Source organism: Aulonocara sp. 'chitande type north' Nkhata Bay, linkage group LG4, assembly GCF_057382095.1.
Source record: "Aulonocara sp. 'chitande type north' Nkhata Bay isolate Kocher_YH1m ecotype deep benthic linkage group LG4, A_spYH_male_GT1.1, whole genome shotgun sequence".
Taxonomy (NCBI): domain Eukaryota; kingdom Metazoa; phylum Chordata; class Actinopteri; order Cichliformes; family Cichlidae; genus Aulonocara; species Aulonocara sp. 'chitande type north' Nkhata Bay.
The window spans coordinates 6274494-6296633 of record NC_141347.1 but is presented as its reverse complement, the minus strand read 5'-3'; the positions used below and the strand labels follow the sequence as shown (position 1 = coordinate 6296633).

The 22140-nt window shown below is 43.3% G+C and overlaps 2 protein-coding genes across 3 annotated transcripts in view; both read right to left on the bottom strand.

Moving 5' to 3' along the window:
• LOC147331851 (protein NLRC3-like) overlaps positions 1-22140 on the bottom strand; it is a 206175-nt gene that overhangs the window by 12103 nt on the left and 171932 nt on the right. For both annotated transcript variants that reach the window (XM_086288141.1, XM_086288144.1), the window contains one exon: positions 8878-9051. In XM_086288141.1, coding sequence (XP_086144267.1) covers positions 8878-9051 — 174 coding nt within the window. The remainder of the gene's footprint in view (positions 1-8877; positions 9052-22140) is intronic.
• Positions 9524-21601, bottom strand: LOC147331853 (protein NLRC3-like). The gene is made up of 7 exons (XM_086288158.1): positions 21140-21601; positions 20957-21055; positions 20774-20887; positions 18466-18544; positions 16274-16478; positions 14328-16122; positions 9524-9833 (listed from the first exon to the last, which is right to left on the bottom strand). Exons 1-7 carry the CDS (start codon positions 21226-21228, stop codon positions 9524-9526), a joined length of 2691 nt encoding a protein of 896 aa, XP_086144284.1. The 5' UTR covers positions 21229-21601.

The window sequence follows — 22140 nt, the reverse complement described above, 5'->3', positions numbered from 1 at the left end:
CTTTCTTTGCTGCTTTGACAAAACCTCAAATCCCAGTCAGAGATGGTGAGCATCATCACAGTGATGATCATTTCTCTGTTAACCAAGGCTTTCTGCTTCAGGATCTGTGCACGCTCACAGAACAAGGAGACCTTTAAACATCATTTCACTAAATGGATGGACTGAGCTCAGCCTACAGATGAACTGGATAAATAAAGATTTGACCTCAGTGTGCTCAGTGTTCCTGTCTATTCCTAACATATTCCTAACATGATAGCTGCACTTTAGAGCTCTAAAACTGGAACTGACACATATTTAAACTCCACATGTTACTCAGTACATCCAGTTCTGACACTCGCCCACAGTCCAACAAAGGAAACATGGAGATCACATCCGTTTGTCACCAAAGTCTAATTATTCCAGAGGGCAGTGTTGATACAACTAAAGTTATTTTTAAGCAAAGTTGAGTTTTTTATCGTCGGAGTACTTCAAGTCTGAAGTATCATTTAAATGCATTACACGCTGTTGATGGCAGCAAACAAACCACCCAAACAAACAGAGGTGGGAGGCTTGGGCAGACTACGTAGATTCAGCTAGTGGGAGGAGTCAAGATAAACCAAAGAAAGACAAGCTAACAGACGCCACAGTGAAGTGAGTAGCTACAAACTTCAGGCCAATTAGTGTTGTTGAAGAAGTCGGTCTGAGGAACGTTCTTAGGATCAACAAATGACGGCATGTATGAGCCTCCCTCAAGACGCACCATCACAAGAAGAACAAATGAGCTGTAGAAAAAGGAGAGACTACGACAGCCACAGCGTTACAACGTGCACCAGCTGTTGGTCTCTCTGTAGACCTGGGAGTTATAGTACATGATATTAATGAAGACTGGGAGCTGCATTCTATAGCAAACAATTTGTTATGAGGTAATCAGCTGATCTTACTTTAACCGGAAGCCCTTCACAATAATTGCAAAGCCTTTATTTTGTCCAACTACCATCAGTTCGTCTGTACTGATGGTAACTTAAAGTCACACTAATGCAGTTTAGTTTGTATAGTGTAAGTAGTAGAAGTATACTACAGTACTCTGATCACTGATAGGATAGATTTATGTAGATATACACCTTTGTGTTTAACATTACTGCATTATAGTACTGTGATCTTTGACCTTATATATGGTTATGTTAGCTATACTGACGTATGCATATAACTGGATATGTATCTTATCTATTCATCTTATTTGTCATGTATTTGTATTGTGTACTTCCTTTTTGTAAGAAACCACACACGTGATCACAGCCACAAGAATCAATCAGTGAAAGAATAAAGTGCCTCAAACCAAACCTTAAGCTCCTTATTCCACACGCTGGGCCTTCAGTGGTGCTCTGGCTGACACACCAGAGTGACTGGAGTGCTAAAGAGTGAATCGGACACACCAGTGTAATCCCTGATATCTCCACTACATTTAATCGTCCTTCAGCCTGTGGCTGCAGTTAGCTGGTCTGCTAGTTAGCTGGTGTGCTAGTTAGCCGGTGTGCTATTTAGCCGGTTCGCTAGTCAGCTGGTGTGCTAGTTAGCTGGTATGCTAGTTAGCCGGTTCGCTAGTCGGCTGGTGTACTAGTTAGCCAGTGTGCTAGTTAGCCGGTTCGCTAGTTAGCTGGTCTGCTACTTAGCTGGTTTGCTAGATAGCCGGTGTGCTAGTTAGCTGGTGTGCTAATTAGCAGAAATGTGACTTTACAGCTCGGCCTCACTCACTGACATTAGTCAGATATGACTGAATCTATATCACACTTAAAGCTTTCTGTAAATGAAAGGCTCAGTGAAAACGAGGCACTTCAGTCAATTTTAAAACACACACTCTGAATATAACCTGATCCAGACCAGGTTATAGGTTCAGCATCAGTAACCACGGTGATGTAGCCAGGTAAACACTTATGCATTTATGCTCACAATCACTCCAGTTAACCCAGCATGCATGTTTTTGGACTGTGGGAGGAAGCAGAGAACCTGAAGACAACCTACACAGGCCACACTATCACCCTTATTTACAGAATTATAATTTAATTGGGTGATAAAGTAAAGAAAATAAATATTTTAATAAAAAAATATTCATAAATGAACTATTATTCAAGTAAGTAAGTAGAATATATTTATATAGCACATAATCTCGTTTGTATAGAAATGTCTTCATCTGCTTTTTCAAAGAGTCAGTGGAGTCTAGACAGCATAAAGATAACAGCAGGGAGTTCCACAGCCTCGGTGCCTGAAAAGCTCGATCCCCACGTGTGTTGAACCGAGTCTGTGGGACCAATAGTGACCTCTGACCTAAAGACCTAAGTGCTCGGTATGAAGCATGAGGTTTCAACAGGTCAGAGATGCACTGAGGAGCTTCACCATGTACAGCTCTAAAAGTTATGAGTATAATGTTAAAATGAACCCTAAAATTTAGTGGCAACCAATGAAGAGAAGCCAAAACTGGAGTAATGTGTGACCTCTTGTTTGTGCCAGTTAAAAGTCTCGCCGCAGCATTCTGTACAGTGTGAAGCTCCAGAGCTGATTTGTTGAGACAAGTAAAAAGACCATTACAATACTCCAAGTGAGTAGAGATAAAAGCATGAAGAATCATCTCAAGTTCTGCCTTTGACACCAGTCTGAGTTTAGAAATGTTTCTTGGATGATAAAAACAGTTTTGAAACAGTTGTTTAGAGAGTTTCTCAAGCAACATTGAACTGTCGAAAATAACACCTAAGTTTCTGAGACTCGATTTAATGGAAGGACCTAAAAACTGATCTGCTGCCTAATTTCTGAAGACATGTGATCAGGAGCAATGATCAAAGTTTCTGTTTTATCCGTATTAAACTGGAGAAAGTTGAAGTTTCACAATTATTTGATTCCTGAAAGACAATTATTTAAACAAGAAAATGTATCAAACTGAGAATCTTTGAAAGAACAGTATAACTTAATGTCTGAATGTCATCAGCGTAGAGATGATAAGAAATATTATTGTAATATCTGATAATTTGGCCTAGAGCAGGGGTGGGGAACTCCAGGCCTCGAGGGCCGGTGTCCTGCAGGTTTTAGGTCTAACCCTGGGTCAGCACACCTGAATCAAATTCATTACCAGGCCTCTGGAGAACCTCAGGACGTGTTGAGGAGGAATTTAACCATTTAAATCAGATGTGATGGATCAAGGAAACATCTAAAAACTGCAGGACACCAGCCCTCGAGGCCTGGCGTTTGTCACCTGTGGCCTAGAGGACGTATATAAACCAAAAAGAGAATCGGGCCTAAAACAGATCCTTGAGGTACCCCAGAAGGCAGAACGGATGTTTCAGACAACACATGATTCATACAGACAGTCAAAGATCTCTCAGATACAGTAGATACGACAAACCATTTTAAAGCAACACCAGTAATCCTGAACAAGTCCTTCAGCCTATTTATCATGATGCTGTGATCAACAGTATCAAAAGCAGAGGAGACATCCAACTCAGTGCACTCTCCAGAGTCTGCTGCCATCAGAATGTCACCACACACTTTAAGTTAAGCCATCTCAGTGGAGGACAGTTTACAGAAACCAGACTGGAAAATGTCCAGAACACTGTTTTTCTCCAGAAAGTCGTTAAGTTGTTCTGCAACTGTTTTTTCCACGTTCGTTCAATGATTCATTACAATCAGATTTAGTATAGACTGGTACACGAGGAATATCAGGAGAGACAATTTTCATAATTGTATCAAACAATACTTTGGTTCTTTTCTGAAGCCATTAGATTTGAAAACTATTCAGTTCCAGCTTTTTTATCATGTTGTTAAGTGAGGATATTGATTCCTTGAGATGTACTCGATGAACCTCAAGCTTGGAAGCCTTCCATAAACGTTCTAACTTGACAGAATATCTCTTGAAATTTTGAGTATTTTCATTTATCCAGGGATAGAAATTTGAAGAATGGACAACACTTTGCTTCAGAGGTGCCGCTGTGTCTAAATAAAATGGACAAAGTGTTGTCTCCAGGAGTTTAGCTGATTTAGAGTGGCCAGGTACGGTGGGTGTGCTCCGGTTAAAGAACACGGAGGCAGACTTCCAAATTCAGGTGATTTATTCGGTCTGTAGTGAGGATACAGTCACCTGACCTAAACCCAGTGGAGATGGTTTGGGATCAGTGTTGGGCAAGTGACTTTGAACAAGTAATTATAGTTAGTAGTTACCAAGAAGTAACTAGTAACTATTAGAGATGGACCGATCCGATATTACGTATCGGTATCGGTCCAATACTGACCTAAATGACTGGATCGGATATCGGAGAAAAATAAAAAATGTAATCCGATCCATTAAATATCACGAAAGCACCTCACAAAACTTGCAACACGCCGTAACTCACCTCAGAACGTTAGCACGTGGGAGCTGTATGCATCACGTGATAGAGCGGCTGTGGCATGCGGGACCTGTCGGTGGTCTGGATAGCATGTGGAGCTTCGCTAGCAACCCGGCATTTCATCTCCGACAAAGTTATCCCCGAGAGAAGTAAAGCAAGTGTGTAAGTCCATCTCTGAATGTTTGTAAAGCATTCCTGCGTTAAGCTTAACAAACGATATATGGAGCGACTGCCTCTTCTTGCTGCTACTTCAATCATGAAACTGCTTAATGATCAGCTGATTGGCTTTTCTGTCTCGAGTCCGTCTCTCTTGTTTGCTTTTGGCCCACTTTGCACCAGAAAGAGGAAACCAGCGGCTGAACAACAGCAGCACGTTTAAGCTTGATAAGCTGTTGTTACAATGTATTTAATATTACTTTCTACTCCAGGATCTTTTTCTACGTAGCTGACGCTGGTAACTGTGCAGGGGCGGATCTAGCAAAGTTTAGTCAGGGGGGCCGATAGGGCATTAACAGGGAAAAGGGGGCACAAAGACATACTTTTCTTTCTTATTCTCATTTAAAATGTCGAGCTTTTAATAAATAATTATCTGACACCCAAAGTTTTAATTTGATGTAAAAGGAATAGCAGTCAATTACTGTATATAGTGACTATTAACTCTAATATATATACCCTAGTAAGCTATAGTACTTTTTCCTTTGGGAAGGTACCATCTGTGCAGTCTGCAATTTTGTTGAAGAAAGATGTTGAATCTATTTAATATTTCTTGAAAAATAATTGATTTCTGTGCATTTTTTTTCACACTGCATCAAATTAAGGTTGATTACGTCGATTAAGCATCATGAGGTGGAGCGTGAGGGGTGGTTCCCTATTTTTTATTTATTTATTTTTGTTGTTGCTGGGAGTTGGAACCCTATTAGTTAGGTTGCTTAATATTTACGCTAAGTACTCTTTAAAATACCAGAATAGGGAGGATGGTGTAGGTTTAAGTTTATTAGATTGATCAGTATTGCTGAACTATGAAATTTTTTTTTTTGCATACAGGTATAACAGAATAGCTTTAGTGTAGTTGTTGTTTTAAACTTGAGTATGAACTTATACAAAATGCAGCAAGATATTTAAAAAACAGTTTTGTTGATTAAAAAACACTATATCGGATTCATATCGGTATCGGCAGATATCCAAATTTATGATATCGGTATCGGTATCGGACATAAAAAAGTGGTATCGTGCCATCTCTAGTAACTATACTACTAACTATAGTTAACTCTACGTAGTTACTTAGAGTTAAAATATTGTAAGTCAGTTACTAAAAGTAATTAATTACTTGAAAAGTAACTATTGCGTTACTTTAAAAAAAATGTTCAACCCTCTGGGGTCCAGGGTATAATTGGCCATTTTTAACTACTTTTGATTTGACCTCTATATTCCACCTTTAAAAACTATTTACTTTGCCTGTTTGGTATCATTCTTTTCAGCACAACCTCACGTGTCTGAATTTACAGTTATGTTTTCATTTTGACATACTGTATTAACACAATTGACCTAAAATCAGACAAAAAACAATATGAGTAGAAAAAGTTATATTTTTTACTGTTACAACCACAAACATGTTTAATAAATCATTAACTTGAAATCTAATAATTTTAATATTTTAATAATATTTTAATAATAATAATAATAATAATAATAATGGATTGCATTGATATAGCGCTTTTCGGGCCTTAAAGTGCTTTACAATGCCACTATTCATTCACTCTCACATTCACACACTGGTGGAGGCAACTACAGTTGTAGCCACAGCTGCCCTGGGGCAGACTGACAGAAGCGAGGCTGCCATATCGCACCATCGGCCCCTCTGGCCATCACCAGTAGGCGCTAGGTGAAGTGTCTTGCCCAAAGACACAATGACCGAGACTGTCCGAGCCGGGGCTCGAACCGGCAACCTTCCGGTTACAAGACGAACACCCTTAAAATCCTATACACAAGGTTTGCAAACAACCATTTTGTTATTTGTAACAATTTACCTTTTACCTTGATTTTTTAAAAATAACTATTTCAAACTATTTACAGAACAATCAGCTGTTCTGCATTAAATAAGATGCCACAAATTATTTGTGCCACTCCAAAAAAATAATTTCTGTCCACCATAAAGGAGAACATCACAGCCTGATACCTGCAGGTCTGACAGCAGCAGGTGTATCACTGCTGTTTCTACCTGGAGACACCGTTTACACTGTAATCTGCATTTGCTGGTTTTGTGGCAGCACCTGTAACAATTCCATTCAATTCAACTCTATTTATATAGTGCCAAATCACAACAGTCGCCTCAGGGCACTTAACATTCAGCAATTGCCTCATTGTTCTGACAGACAACATAAAACTATCCACTACACTACACACTAACTTTTTTTGTTCTTTTTTCCCCTACACACTAACTACACAACACAACATACTATGCACACACTCCAAATACGCTAAACGTCACAAATCTCTCACATCTCACACCGTCACTCCTAAAACTTCCCCCTCTTCCTAAACAACCAAATGTCATGTTGCTATATCATTTTTTTGATTGGTCGACATGGTTCATTTTTCCACCAACAGGAAAGGGATGATTTGGGTTTTTTTTGCTCATAAGCAGAGAGTGCTTGCTGTGCTGTCCTTAGACAGTAAAAGTGACGAAACTATTGAGGAAAAAAACGCTGCGTATATATTGTTTATCATGACTCTGGTTTTATGTGACCTATCAACACAATTTAAAAACTGGTATATGTCACCTTGTTGCTTTGTAATCTTGAAGTGGTCATGTGATTGGCTTACCATGAATACTTTATTCTTCCTCAGCCAAACAGCAGCACTCATGCGATTGTTTTGCCCCCTTAGCTCCAGGTGTTGTGCCAAAAAGTGATCGTCTGCCAGAAAGTGATCGCTGTCCGCGGGAGTGCATGCAGCTGCTTAACCCTTTAAAGCCGGTCAGAGTGGGCACACTCTGTTTTGCGTAACATAATATTCCAGAAACACGCTTTGCCGATCCGATCAGCTGTTTGTAACACTTCCTACTTTGGAATTGACATCAGCGTGAACTATCGCATATCCGCCATGACCTGCCCAAAACCGGAAGTGATGTCATTTTTGCAGAAATGTATTTTTTACCATCATGGCCTCATAACCCTATACTAGTGTTTTTTAAAGTTATGTTTGACTTTCTGACTTTCTGTGTTGTTTCTGGGATGCTTAGGACTCATATTGCACTGCTGGAAATAGTTTATTTTGATGCATATGCTGCTTTTTTGCAAATTTGCACTATAATATTTATTTTCGTTTTTCCTGCAGTGTATAGAAATTAGTGTATTTCAAAAATAAAACTATGAAGACACTCAAAATAAATTTCATGTGGTGGGAAACTATTTTGTGCAACTTTTTTGCATTTACAGTTTTGAGGGATAAGCCTCTTAAATTTCTCTAACTAGAAATATATGTTAAAAAACAAAAACGATTTTCAAATTTTTTTTAGTTTATTGCACTTTTTGCAATTTATGTAATTTCTATGCACTTAATGCATGCATATTATTAAAATTTAGGCTGTAATGGTTGTATTGATGTAGAGCAACTTGAAATGCTCCCAAAAATGGCTCCACAGCATGTAAAAATATAATATAAGCTGTGGCGGACTTGGTTCTATGGTAAGTCTTAAAGGGTTAAAGCTGTAGCGCCCAGATTACTTATAGCTACTTCCATGCAGCTGATATAAGATTGGTTGTTGAAAAATAGTAACGCAACCGCACCGAATCCAATTCAGGATTTTGATTTCCATCACACTTCCACTGGATGCCCAGCTGCTCTCCTATTATGTGATTATCATCAACACAGAACTGGAGGATAAGACCGCGGTTCTGGGGGTTGGGAAGCTCATCTTGTAACCAGAAGGTTGCCAGTAGGATCTCTCTGTCTTGGTCGTTGTGTTCTTGGAACACAAGACACTTCAGTATGTAGTTAGTACCGGGCGACTCCCCTCCCCCACATCGGCACCAGAACCCTGTATTATCTACAGGGTAAGAATGCCTGTTTTATCAAACTATGGCTATTACTACTGTGATCATTTGCAGCCCAGTGTGCTGCTCTCTCTGCTGGGATGAACCACTGGAGCTCACCCAGTCATCCCTTTCTTTCTCTCAAGAAGAAGTGAAATAAATGTATTTATTATGTTACGAGTCTAATATTCTTTAAATCAAACTGTAATGAATAAATGAAGCAAGAAGATTTGGTGGCTCCAAGTGTTGTAGAAGAAAAGATAAACATCTCATTTTGAGAAATCAGCCTTTAAAATTAAGTAAGTACTGTGAATAAAAAAACTAACAGCAAACCAATCGGTAGTCGCCAATTACTTTTGAAAGTAATTCGGAGTCCAATTATCCACTCAAATGTAAATAAAAGTTCACTTGACAGCTGTATAAAGGTTACCTGTTTATACAATAATATAAGTCACATTTCAAATGATCATCTGTGGAAAAGTTTGAATCCTGACCTGAGAGTTTCCACTGCACACTGTGAACTCTTTAGTCCAGCGGACAGAAGCTTCACTCCTGAATCCTGCAGGTCAGAGTTACTCAGGTCCAGCTCTCTCAGACTGGAGGACTGGGAGCTGAGGACTGAGGACAGAGCTTCACAGCTTCTCTCTGACAGGTTACAGCCACTCAGTCTGAAAAATAAAAGACAGTCATACAACAAATACTCATGTTGAGTTTGTTAATACATTTCACAACATTAAATCTTGACTTTCTATTTTTAGAGGAAACATAAACATACTAAGAAACAACATCATATGTATGAACTTAAATAATTGAATAATTCTAACAACAAACTGTTTTCTGATCTGACCTCAGAGTATTCAGTTTACAGTTTAAACGTTGTAGTCCAGCAGACAGAAGCTTCACTCCTGAATCCTGCAGCTTTCTGATACTCAGGTCCAGCTCTGTCAGACTAGAGGACTGCGAGCTGAGAACTGAGGACAGAGCTTCACAGTTTTCCTCTGAGAGTTCACAGATGTTAAGTCTGAAGATAAAAACATGAATAAAGATTGTTGTTAAAGTGTAATCAGGGTTCAATAGCTTATTGTCTTGTGCTGAGCAGGTTAGTATAAGTTCACTTTAACTTATAAATGAATAAAAATGCTATGGAACAAGGATAACTGGATAAAGTTTACCTTTACTGGTTAAATTATTGATTATTTTTGTTAGTTGATATAAACAAAACCAAACATCAAACATATAAACAAACAGAACTAAACAGAATACAAATTGATCTGACCTCAGAATATTCAGTTTGGCGTGTGGACTCTCCACTGCAGCAGACAGAAGCTTTACTGCTGAAGCTTTCAGGCTGTTGGTACTCAGGTCCAGCTCTCTCAGACTACAGGACTGGGAGCTGACCACTGACAACAAATTTTCACAGCCTTCCTCTGAGATGTTACAGCTGCTCAGTCTGGGAGAGAAAGGGAAAAAACTAAACAAAACAAAAAATATATGTGATCAAATGAAATTTGTTTATATGTTAAACCTTTTAAAAAAAACAAAAAAAACCAACCTATGACATTATGAGTGCTACCAGTCCAGTGCACACGATTGGTACCTTGATGGTACCTTGCTCAGGGGTACCATCAAGGTAGCTGTTCGGTGGATTCGACCCCTGACCTTATGATCATGGGGCGACCACTCTACCTACTGAGCTAATAATTCTGTGTACACTATCATACAATATTAACTAAAACAATTATTTTAGAAAATCTTACTAATTCAGTAATTGTTATGCTATTTAACTGTGAGTAACACTGGATTTTAAACACTAGCTGTATAAAACTCCTCCTGTTAAAGGTGTGTATAAAGGAGATGAGCTGAAATGCAGACTTCATGGAGAATGTTTGCTGTCAGGATATATCAAAGACAAAGCAGAGATCCATCCAGTCTCTTCCACTAAGCCCACAGAGGGAAAGACAACCATTCTCACACACACACCTGCATGAAGTTTAGATCACCAGGTAATCTAACTGCATGTCTGTGGACAGTGGGAAGAAACTGTAGAGGACCCAGAGAGAACCCACTGTAATTCTGTGGGAACACTGGTTATGGAAGCCTTACAGTTAGATATGAATACTGTCAAGAAACAGGACCTGAGTGGCAATTTCAATTATGAAGCCCAAGTTCTCCTCCTTGAATCGCTACCTTATCGTGGTGGAGGGGTTTGTGTGTCCCAGGGATCCCAGGGGCTATGTTGTCTGGGGGCTTTTGCCCCCTGGTAGGGTCTCCCATGGCAAATTGGTCCTGGGTGAGGGACCAGACAAAGAGCGATTCAGAAGACCCTTATGAAAAGGATATCGAGAGAACAGTTTACCCTCCCCGGGATAGGGTTACCAGGGCCCCCCCCCCCCTGGAGCCAGGCCCGGGGAGGGTGCCCGAGGGCGAGCGTCTGGTGGCCGGGCCTTAGTCCATGGGGCCCGGCCGGGCACAGCCCGAAGAGGAGACATGGGCCCATCCTCCTGCAGGCCCACCACCCGCAGGAGGCGCCATAGGGGTCGGGTGCATTGTGTGCCGGGTGGCGGCCAGGAGCGGAGGCCTTGGTGGACTGACCCCCAGCTGCCAAGACTGGCAATAGGGACATGGAATGTCACCTCTCTGGTGGGGAAGGAGCCTGAGTTAGTGCGTGAGGTTGAGAGGTACCGGCTAGATATAGTCGGGCTCACCTCTACGCATGGCTTGGGCTCTGGAACCAGTCTCCTGGAGAGGGGCTGGACTCTGTCTCAGTCTGGAGTTGCCCCTGGTGAGAGGCGGCGGGCTGGGTGGGTATTCTAATATCCCCTCGGCTTGCTGCCGGTACGTTGGGGATTTTCCCGGTGGACGAGAGGGTTTGTTCCCTGCGCCTTAGGGTCGGGGAACGGGTCCTGACTGTCATCTGCGCTTATGCGCCGAGTGGCAGTTCAGAGTTCCTAGAGTCCCTGGAGGGGGGGGGGTGCTGGAAGGTGCTCCACCTGGAGACTCTGTTGTCCTGCTGGGAGACTTCAATGCTCACGTGGGTAACGACAGCGAGACCTGGAGGGGCTTGATTGGGAGGAACGGCCTCCCTGATCTGAACCCGAGCGGTGCTTTGTTATTGGACTTCTGTGCTAATCACAGTTTGGCCATAATGAACACCCTGTTCGAACATAAGAGTGTCCATAAGTGCACGTGGCACCAGGACGCTCTAGGCCGTAGGTCGATGATCGATTTTGTAATCGTATCACCAGACCTGCGACCATATGTTCTGGACACTCGGGTAAAGAGAGGGGCTGAGCTGTCAACTGATCACCACCTGGTGGTGAGTAGGATCAGGTGGCGGGGGAGGACGCTGGACAGACCTGGTGCACCTAAACGCGTAGTGAGGGTATGCTGGGAACGTCTAGCAGAGGCCCCAGTCCGCGAGATCTTCAACGCACACCTCCGGCAGAGCTTCAACAGCATTCCGAGGGAGACTGGGGACATTGAGTCCGAATGGACCATGTTCAGCATCTCCATTGCCAAAGCTGCTGCATTGAGCTGCGGCCGCAAGGTGGTTGGTACCTGCCGTGGTGGTAATCCCCGAACCAAATGGTGGACACCAGAGGTGAAGGGAGCCACCAGGCTGAAGAAGGAGTCCTATCGGGCTTGGTTAGCCTGTGGGACTCCGGAGGCAGCCGACAGGTATCGACAGGCCAAGCGGAATGTGGCTCGGGCAGTGGCTGAAGCAAAAACTCGGGTGTGGGAGGAGTTCGGAGAGGCCATGGAAAAAGACTTTCGGACTGCCTCGAAGAGATTCTGGCAAACCGTCAGGCGTCTCAGGAGGGGAAAGCGGTGCTCTACCTGCACTGTGTATAGTGCTGGCGGAGCGCTGCTGACGTCGACTGAGAAAATTGTTAGGCGGTGGAAGGAATACTTCGAGGACCTCCTTAATCCCACTGACACGTCTTCCGAGGAGGAAGCAAAGTCTGGGGATGAGGGGAATGACCCGCCAATTTCCGGGGGCGAGGTCACTGAAGCAGTTAAACAACTCCTTGGTGGCAGAGCCCCTGGTGTTGATGAGGTCCGCCCCGAGTTCCTGAAGGCTTTGGACGTTGTAGGGCTGTCCTGGTTGACACGCCTCTGCAATGTTGCATGGTGATCAGGGGCAGTACCTGTGGACTGGCAGACCGGGGTGGTGGTCCCCATCTTTAAGAAGGGGGACCGGAGGGTGTGTTCCAACTACAGGGGTATCACACTCCTCAGCCTCCCTGGGAAAGTCTATGCCAGGGTGCTGGAAAGGAGAGTTCGTCCGCTAGTCGAACCTCGGATACAGGAGGAACAATGCGGTTTTCGTCCTGGTCGCGGAACACTGGACCAGCTCTTTATCCTCTCGAGGATACTTGAGGGTGCATGGGAGTTTGCCCAACCAGTCTACATGTGTTTTGTGGACTTGGAGAAGGCATTCGACCATGTCCCTCGGGGTGTCCTGTGGGAGGTGTTGCGGGAGTATGGGGTGTCTGGCCCATTGCTACGGGCCATTCGATCCCGATACAACCGTTGCAAGAGCTTGGTTCGCATTGCCGGCAATAAGTCGGACTCGTTCCCGGTGGGTGATGGGCTCCGCCAGGGCTGCCCTTTGTCTCCGGTTCTGTTCATAATTTTTATGGGCAGGATTTCTAGGCGCAGCCAAGTGGCGGAGGGCTTTCGCTTTGGTGGCCTCAGAATCTCATCTCTGATTTTTGCGGATGATGTGGTTCTGTTGGCTTCATCGGGTGAGGGCCTCCAGCTCGCACTGGAACGGTTCGCAGCCGAGTGTGAAGCAGCGGGAATGAGGATCAGCACCTCCAAATCTGAGGCCATGGTTCTCAGCCGGAAAAGGGTGGAGTGCCCACTCTGGGTCGGAGATGAGTTCCTGCCCCAAGTGGAGGAGTTGAAGTATCTCGGGGTCTTGTTCGCGAGTGATGGGAGAAGGGAGCCGGAGATCGACAGACGGATTGGGGCTGCAGCTGCAGTAATGCGGACGCTGCACCGGTCCGTCGTGGTGAAGAGGGAGCTGAGTGTAAAAGCGAAGCTCTCAATTTACCGGTCGATCTACGTCCCTACCCTCACCTATGGCCACGAGCTGTGGGTAGTGACCGAAAGAACGAGATCGCGGATACAAGCGGCAGAAATGAGCTTCCTCCGAAGGGTGGCTGGCCTCTCCCTTAGAGATAGGGTGGGAAGTTCGGCCATCCGGGAGGGGCACAGAGTAGAGCCGCTGCTGCTCCACATCGAAAGGAGCCAGCTGAGGTGGTTCGGGCATCTGACAAGGATACCCCCTGGGCGCCTCCTGGGTGAGGTGTTCCAGGCATGTCCCACCAGGAGGAGGCCCCGGGGCAGACCCAGGACACGCTGGAGAGATTATATCTCTCGGCTGGCCTGGGAACGCCTTGGTATTCCCCCGGATAAGCTGGAGGAGGGGGCTGGGGAGAGGGAGGTCTGGGCCTCTTTGCTTAGGCTGCTGCCCCCGCGACCCGGCCTCAGATAAAGCGGATGAAGATGGATGGATGGATGGAAGCCCAAGTTTTCCCTCCATCCTGGATGAAAACAGGACAGTCACAGCAGAGATTTATAATAAAAAAGGGAGAGTGTGCACTGAAAATGAGATAAAAAACAAACTGCTGGATTTGGAGACGTGAACAAGCTGACGATAATAAACCTGTCAGAGGGGCTGAAGGATCAGAGCTCATGTTCTTATTGGCTGGGCCTGGATTGTACTTTGATAAGAGATATAGACAAAAATGTGTCAGAAATACTGACACGGCCTGCTGGACTGAAAAAATATTTACTGAGTGAATGATAATCATTTAATTCACTATTTTTATGTTTTTTAACTGTTCTTTGAACTCAGCATTTCTGATTTATTTCCCATGGTTTTAAGATTTTTATCGATTATAAGATTTTAAGCAATGAGTTCATGTTTACTTACAGAGCTTTATTGGAGGCTTTGACCACTGGCAGCATTCTCAGAAGAGCCTCCTCTGAAGCAGAATATTTCTTAAAGTCAAACTCATCCAGATCTTCTTCTGATGACAGTAACATGAAGGTCAGAGCTGAGCACTGAGCAGGAGACAGTTTACCTGTGGAGAGACTTCCTGAAGTCCTGTATTGTTGGATCTCCTCCACTAGAGAACGATCATCCAGTTCATTCAGACAGTGGATCAGATTGATGCTTTTCTCTGCAGACAGATTCTCACTGAGCTTCTTCTTGATGTACTGGACTGTTTCCTGATTGGTCTGTGAGCTACTTCCTGTTTGTGTCATCAGACCTCGTAGGAGAGTCTGATTGGTCTGCAGTGAAAGACCCAGGAGGAAGCGGAGGAACAAGTCCAGGTGTCCATTTGGACTCTGTAAGGCCTTGTTCACAGCACTCTGGTGAAGAGATTCTTTTTGGTTTAAAAAGCTAAAACTCTTGGAGGTTATTTGTTTCTGTTCAAGAAGATTTTTTCCAGAGTTGCTGAAGGTCAGATGGACATGAAGAGCAGCCAGAAACTCCTGAACACTCAGATGGATGAAGCAGAACACCTTGTTCTGGTACAGTCCTCTCTCCTCTTTAAAGATCTGTGTGAACACTCCTGAGTACACTGAGGCTGCTCTGATATCGATGCCACACTCTGTCAGGTCTGATTCATAGAAGATCAGGTTTCCTTTCTGCAGCTGTTCAAAAGCCAGTTTTCCCAGAGACTCCATCATCTTCCTGCTCTCTGGACTCCAGTGTGGATCTGTCTCAGCTCCTCCATCATACTTGACCTTCTTCACTTTGGCCTGAACCACCAGGAAGTGGATGTACATCTCAGTCAGGGTGTTGGGCAGCTGTCCTCCCTCTCTGGTTTCCAGCACATCCTCCAGAACTGTAGCAGTGATCCAGCAGAAGACTGGGATGTGACACATGATGTGGAGGCTTCGTGATGTCTTGATGTGGGAGATGATCCTGCTGGCCTGCTCCTCATCTCTGAATCTCTTCCTGAAGTACTCCTCCTTCTGTGGGTCAGTGAACCCTCTGACCTCTGTCACCATGCCAACACAGTCAGGAGGGATCTGATTGGCTGCTGCAGGTCGTGTGGTTATCCAGAGGCGAGCAGAGGGAAGCAGTTTCCCCCTGATGAGGTTTATCAGCAGCACATCCACTGAGGTGGACTTTCTAGGGTCAGTTAGGATTGTAGTTTTGTGGAAGTCCAGAGGAAGTCGACACTCATCCAGACCATCAAAGATGAACACAACCTGGAAGTCTTCAAAGCTGCAGATTCCTGCTTCTTTGGTTTCAGTAAAGAAGTGATGAACAAGTCCCACCAAGCTGAACTTTTCCTCTTTCAGCACATTCAGCTCTCTGAAAGTGAATGGAAATATGAACTGGATGTCCTGGTTGGCTTTGTCTTCAGCCCAGTCCAGGCTGTATTTCTGTGTTAAGACTGTTTTCCCAATGCCAGCCACTCCCTTTGTCAGCACTGTTCTGATTGGTTCATCTCTTCCAGGTGAGGCTTTAAAGATGTCTTCTTGTCTGATGGTTGTTTCTGGTCTGTCTGGTTTCCTGGATGCTGTTTCAATCTGTCTGACCTCATGTTCATCATTGACCTCTGCAGTCCCTCCCTCTGTGATGTAGAGCTCTGTGTAGATCTGATTCAGGAGGGTTGGGTTTCCTGCTTTAGCGATGCCCTCAAACACACACTGGAACTTCTTCTTCAGCTTAGACTTAAGGTTACGATGACAAACAGCAGCTGGAAGTTCTGAATAATAATAATAAAAATACAACTTTAACAATCATATTTTACAAAATGCTGATGACAATTTCTGACCCACTGAGAAATGACTGAACACACTGGTGTCACAAGTGTCTCATTTATCCAGCAGCTTAAATCTTTAGATAAATCCTCTTACGTCTCTGCAGACGGTCAGCCAGCTCCTCCTGCTTCATTCTCCTCAGGAAGTCCACTGTGATCTTCACAAATGCCTCTCTGCTGTTTCTCCTCTGCTCATCATCCTCCCTCTGAAACTCCAAGCACTGGGGCTTATTTGGATTCAGAGCCTTCTGGATCTTCTTCAGCTCGCTCTTCACAAAAGTGATGATGTTGTCCTCCACCAGCTGGAACAGAATACTTTATGAATGACCCACCACTCTGAACTTTAGTCCACACAACATCCACTTCTTTACGATCAAGGGGCATATCATCCGCGAACTCTTTACCAATTATAGGTTTGACTTTATCTGATTAACTGAGACTTTGTCCACAACTCCATGATCCCAAAACGTTGATTCTGTTCATATGAATGCAGCGATTTCAGTGGGAGAAACATTTCACTGGTGTTCAGAGCTGAACTACCAACAGGTTGATGATCAAAGCCAGAAACTTGGAGATGTTTCAGGTGACTGAGTTGATCGTACAGACAACTGGTCTTAAAGGTTCACTCTGTTTACACATACAGATCAGTATTTAAGGTTTGACTCTCATCATCCACTGGGGCACAAACTGGGCGTCATCAGGACACTACAACACAGAACAAACACCATCCCCACAGACACAGCAGCCAGCGAAGCAGAAGAACTTCACATCAAGAAGGTCCTGAGTAAATGTGAACGCTGGTTTGAGGGCGGAGTCAAGGAGGCCATTTATGTGAAAAGGAAAGACCATCTCTGAATGGAGGAGGGGCCTAAGGGTACATTTGTCACCATCTTACATGCTGTGATTGCAGCCATTCCCCAGCTCTCTGTGAACTGGACTCATGACCATTGATCAACAACCATTGATCAATGGTCCTGACAATATGCGTACCAATGATCAATGAACTGACCTCCCAGCCCATTGTTCCTTCAGTGGGCTGGTTTCAGTCATACAAATGTCCTGTTTATGAGATTGAAACCTGCAGTCAGCTGAGACTGAAGAAGTCACCTGATGATGATGAAACGTTTCTCCCACTGAAAACATCCAGATGAACAGAATCAAGCTTTTTGGGATTTACGTACCTGGATGATTGAGCATCAAGACACAACTCTGTGACTTTTCTCAGATGAATAAATCCTCTCCTCCAGCTTTGTTTACATCTACCAGCCCTGTGGCGCTGCCCAGGGACAATAATCTATGTGAGAGGTGGAAAGTCATACAGGTGTCTGCTCCTGCCTTCAGTTATTTTATCTACTGTGTGTCAACTGGCTGAACCTCCTCCAACTGTCTACTGTCTCCCTAAACTCAACAATGACTTAGTGATCTATCCATTCTCTGACCAAAGACATCCTGCTGCAGGAGGTTAACATAGCAGCCAATGATGATCCCACTCACTGTGAACAACACATTTGGACCTGATTTGCTGCTCTGGTTCACACGTGAACTTCCACTGCTGCTGTCACCAACTTGAGAGGCTCTACAGAAAAACTGGACTTGTCCATAAAAATCATAAACTACATTACAAGGACAGCATTGCTCAATCAACTCTAATTACTATGACCATGTTATCTCTTCTAACTAAGGTACAGACACTCAAACTTGCTGCCTTCAGTGAGAAGTCAAATGTCTGAATATGAGCTAGAAGCCGCTGAGAGTCCTCCTCCTTCCCGTGGGGTTTACTTTCTCTACTACTTTCAATATAAACACGCCCCTTTCATGCACCTGCAGAGGGCCACCAGCAGATGGAGCTGTCTTAAACAAATCCACTTGGATAGTTAGCTGTAGATGATTTTCTCAGTATGATTGTAGGATTTTGAGTTATTCTTCAGATTTATTTAAACTCCTATATTGTGCACAAGTGTTGAGCGACCCATAATTTCTCTGTACTTTTCATAAGAGCAGCCAGACTTTCAGCTAGTTTTTCTTTTTTAAGAGCTCAAAGTTATTGAAGAAACAGTTATTCAGCTTCATTCCCACTGATCTCGACTACAAACTGTTTCACTTTGGTTTCTGTTTAAAGCCTCGATGTTTAAAACGTTTCCCTGTGATCACATTTGCACCGTCTGATTTCAAAGTTTGTTTTCTTTTGGTCATTTAGTCCACAGAGTCCTTGGTGTTCTGAAAGGGACCTATAAATAAATGCATTATTATTAATATTAATAATAAAGTAGTTGTTGTACATGTACAGACCATAAATATGGAGTCCAGCTGTGTTTGATGCTGCTGGGCAGACTGACCACTGGGAACCTCTGAGCTCTGCTGCTCCACTCTGTGGAAGAACCATGAAGGATTAGATCAACACAGGATAAAGATCCAGGAGTTTCTGCTCAAATAACTTCATCTGAATCAAGTCTGTCAAGTTTTAGACTCTCAGATTCTGAAGATATATTTTCTGTTTTCTATGAACTTTCTTTCATCAGTGATGGAAGTGATGATGCTGCAGAAGCTCAGAGGAAACTTTGAGAAAACTGTGATGAACCATCAACTAATGCTCTCAGGAGGCCAAAGGTCCCTGAATGTAACTGTGCAGTAGATTCAACGAGTGTTTGAAACCTGACCACTTCCATATGTTTTCATTCTAACACAAGAAGTCCTTTTCTCATTGCTTTGATTTGAGTTTTCATTTGAGTTTTCCGAGTCTCGTATTTGGAGTCGAGTCTAATCAATGATCTGACAGAAGAACATTAAAAAGGATTTACCAGTGCTGTCAAAATTAACATGTAGGGTTAGGGATTCATCTGTTATCATGATTAACATGATAAATACCTTTAACACGACACATCTGGAGAGCAGAACGACTCAAAATCCCTGAAATGTTTCTATCAACGCACTTCGAGCAGTTTGTCCGAGTAGAGTTACCTTTGCACACGTGCAGATGTGCAGCACATCTGTTAGTGACGGAAGCTGAACCAATCAGCTCAATATGGAAGATGACAAACACACACTGACCTCTCGATGGAAAGTTTGAGTATTAAAAAAATAACAAGACGGACCAGCCGACCAACATGAAGGATTCTGCACATCGTGACAGAAGGAATTTTCTTTTCACCGAAGCACTTCCAGCTTAAAATATCACAACAATGCAAAGCACTGATGACACAACTGCCAAGTGGACAAACTGCAGACCTGTTAGTGTTGTTAATGACATAGTTTTGGTTCCTCGTGTCAAAGACTTGAAGAAGAGTGACAGAGAGTGTTAGACTGCTGCAGGATCAGTGCCACCTCCACAGACCTGTGAAGAAAATGATTGTTTGACAGATGGGCTCAGATTCAGGATCAGCTGAGGAGTTTGTGGCTGACAGAATCCTGCAGGTACAGAGCAGAGCCCATCATTAGCATGCAGGACTGTCCCTGGGGGGGTCGGCTCATTCAGGAGGTTAATCAATGTTTACATGTTCAATAAACATGTTAAGACCATGTTGCCCTTTTCTCTCGAGTCTGTTTGCTCATGAAATGAAATTTGATTCGTTTACATTAAAAATGATGTTTAATGGTGATTAATCCAAATGAATCCACAGTAACCCTGTGATGAGTCTGATTAAACATTTTCATTAACAGCAGTAATATAGATTATATATTATTATATATTAGTGCACACTTAGCTTTTAGTATATATGTTTGTTACAAAGTTGTATTTACAGCAGAGAAGCTGAGTTAAAGACTGAAAACTATTCAAAGTCTCTTTGAATTGAAGCGTTTAACATTCTTTGTGTTTATTCTGCATTGACTTCATTATATGGTGTAAACGTCTGTTACAGGCTTAAATATAAAGTTGGAAAAATGTAACTGCAGCTATTGATCAAGTAATTGTGATTAATCAGGATTAATGACAGAAGATTGTGTCATTAATTAGTCATGTTTTAATCTAGTGACAGCACTAGTGTTCACTCTGGTGCCTCCAACTGTTTTACGCCCTTTCAACACCTTCGTGGTCAAAAGTGTACACGCACAAAATCTACAATAAAACCCTCACGCAGCAATAGGACAGACACACAATCCATTTATCTCTGTGTCTCAAACACACACACGTGTATTCAAAGCCTCGATTTGTTCATATTTCATCTGTTGTGTTTTTATCTTCAGCGTTTTCAGTGTTGCTGCATTTACACCAAAAATGTTTCCATTGATGAATCAGATTGATTTGAATGTGTTTCATCCATACAAATCCCTCCCTGGTGGTCACATGACTCTATAACATAACAGGAGTCATGTGACAAGAGTTTCATGCTGTAAAATGTCAAAATGGTTGAATGTGGTGGAGTAAAAATGTGAGATGTCAGCTACTTTTCTTCAATATGAAATGTTTGCAGGGCCTGACAGGAAGTGGACGGACGCTCTGATCACTTCCTGTTTGCTGAAGTGGGTTTTCAGTTGTTTAGAAACCAAAGGCTTGTTTTAAAAGACAGTTTAAATGGGACTGAGGGAACGACGTGTTTGTAGTTTATATCCAACAACATCAAGCAGTTTAATCAAAGAGTTCATGTTGCTAACAGCTCACCTCTCTGCAGCAGACACAGGCTGGACTTTAAAATCAATGAGACCACCTTTAGACCGGTCACTCTGTAAGGACACAGAGCTGGGTCGAGGTCCAGGTTTGAGTCTCTGATGGATCCTGAAAAAGTTATAAATCTTCAGTAAAATTCTCATCACATATCAGCTGATATTATTGGTATTAGCTTACCTTTTCTCAGCTGACTGTCTTTGCTCAAATATCTTAATGGCATCTTTGACTGAGTTACTTTCATAAGACACAGAGCTTGGTGGAGGTCCAGGCTGGTTCCTGTGAATAATGATGGAGCAGTGATGTGAGTGCTGAGCTGTGACATGGAGAAGAGTCATGGACAGTTAGAGATGGTCATCTCACCTCTGAGCTTTGGTCTGGCTCTCATGTTCCCCACACAGAGTGCTTTTAGAGGGAGGGACTCCCTCCTCTCTGTCCTCACACTGATCCATGCTGCTCAATTCAGCTCACACACACTTTCTACCTGCAGAGGAAACACAAATCATTCATGTGCACATCAGCTGAAATCCTCCTTTCATCATGTGTGCTGTCCAAATATCAGCTGCTTCTTTCCTGCTTCATCTCAGTGTCAGCTGGATGCAGTCAGACAGCAGTGTGAGGCAGAGGAAGCTGCCATCAGCTGCTCTGCTATCAGTCCACTAGATGGAGCCTGAAGCACACACGATGCATTCACTGACACACACTGATTCACTGTTTGGGAAACTAGAAAAATGTTGGTCTTGAACTAGCTGCATAATGCAGACAGGGTAGGACCCAAATATAACGGCGAAACATCTTCAAGCAACTTATAGAAGTCCAGATGCTTTTCTTTCCAAGCTCCTTCAACTATGATGACCTGGATGACTGAGAACCTTCACAGGAAAAATGAAACACACTGAACAAAGAATGCAAGACTTTCACAATAAAACAGCAAACAAAGGAACACAACACTGACACGTGAGCTTGACAGAGGAGTGGAGGAAAGGCAGACGAGAGTGAGCGAGGGAAAGAGGAGACAAGAGAGACATGACAGGCTGAGGAAATATAGAATGGAGCACCAGGCCTCACACAAACACACACAAACACACACAAACACACACAAACACACACAAACACACACAAACACACACAAACACACACAGAGACACACAGAGACACAGAGGGAATCTAATGATCAAGGAACTAAACAGGAAGTATAAGAAACTCAAAGAAGCATAAATAAGACTGTAAATGAACCAGAACCATAAACCATAATACAAAAAATGCAAAGTGCTTGGTCAAAGGGACCCAGAACCATTAAAGTTCTTTTCTTTGCTCTTCAGTGTTTGAGTTCAAACAGACTCCACATTAAACTATGACAGCAC

Coding starts and splice junctions, on each gene's coding strand:
- LOC147331853 (XM_086288158.1), bottom strand. CDS start 21,228: ATGGATCAGTGTGAGGACAGAGAGGAGGGAGTCCCTCCCTCTAAAAGC. Junction 21,056..21,139: donor AGCCAGACCAAAGCTCAGAG/GTGAGATGACCA, acceptor CATTATTCACAG/GAACCAGCCTGGACCTCCAC. Junction 16,479..18,465: donor AGCTGGACTCCATATTTATG/GTCTGTACATGT, acceptor ATTCTGTTCCAG/CTGGTGGAGGACAACATCAT.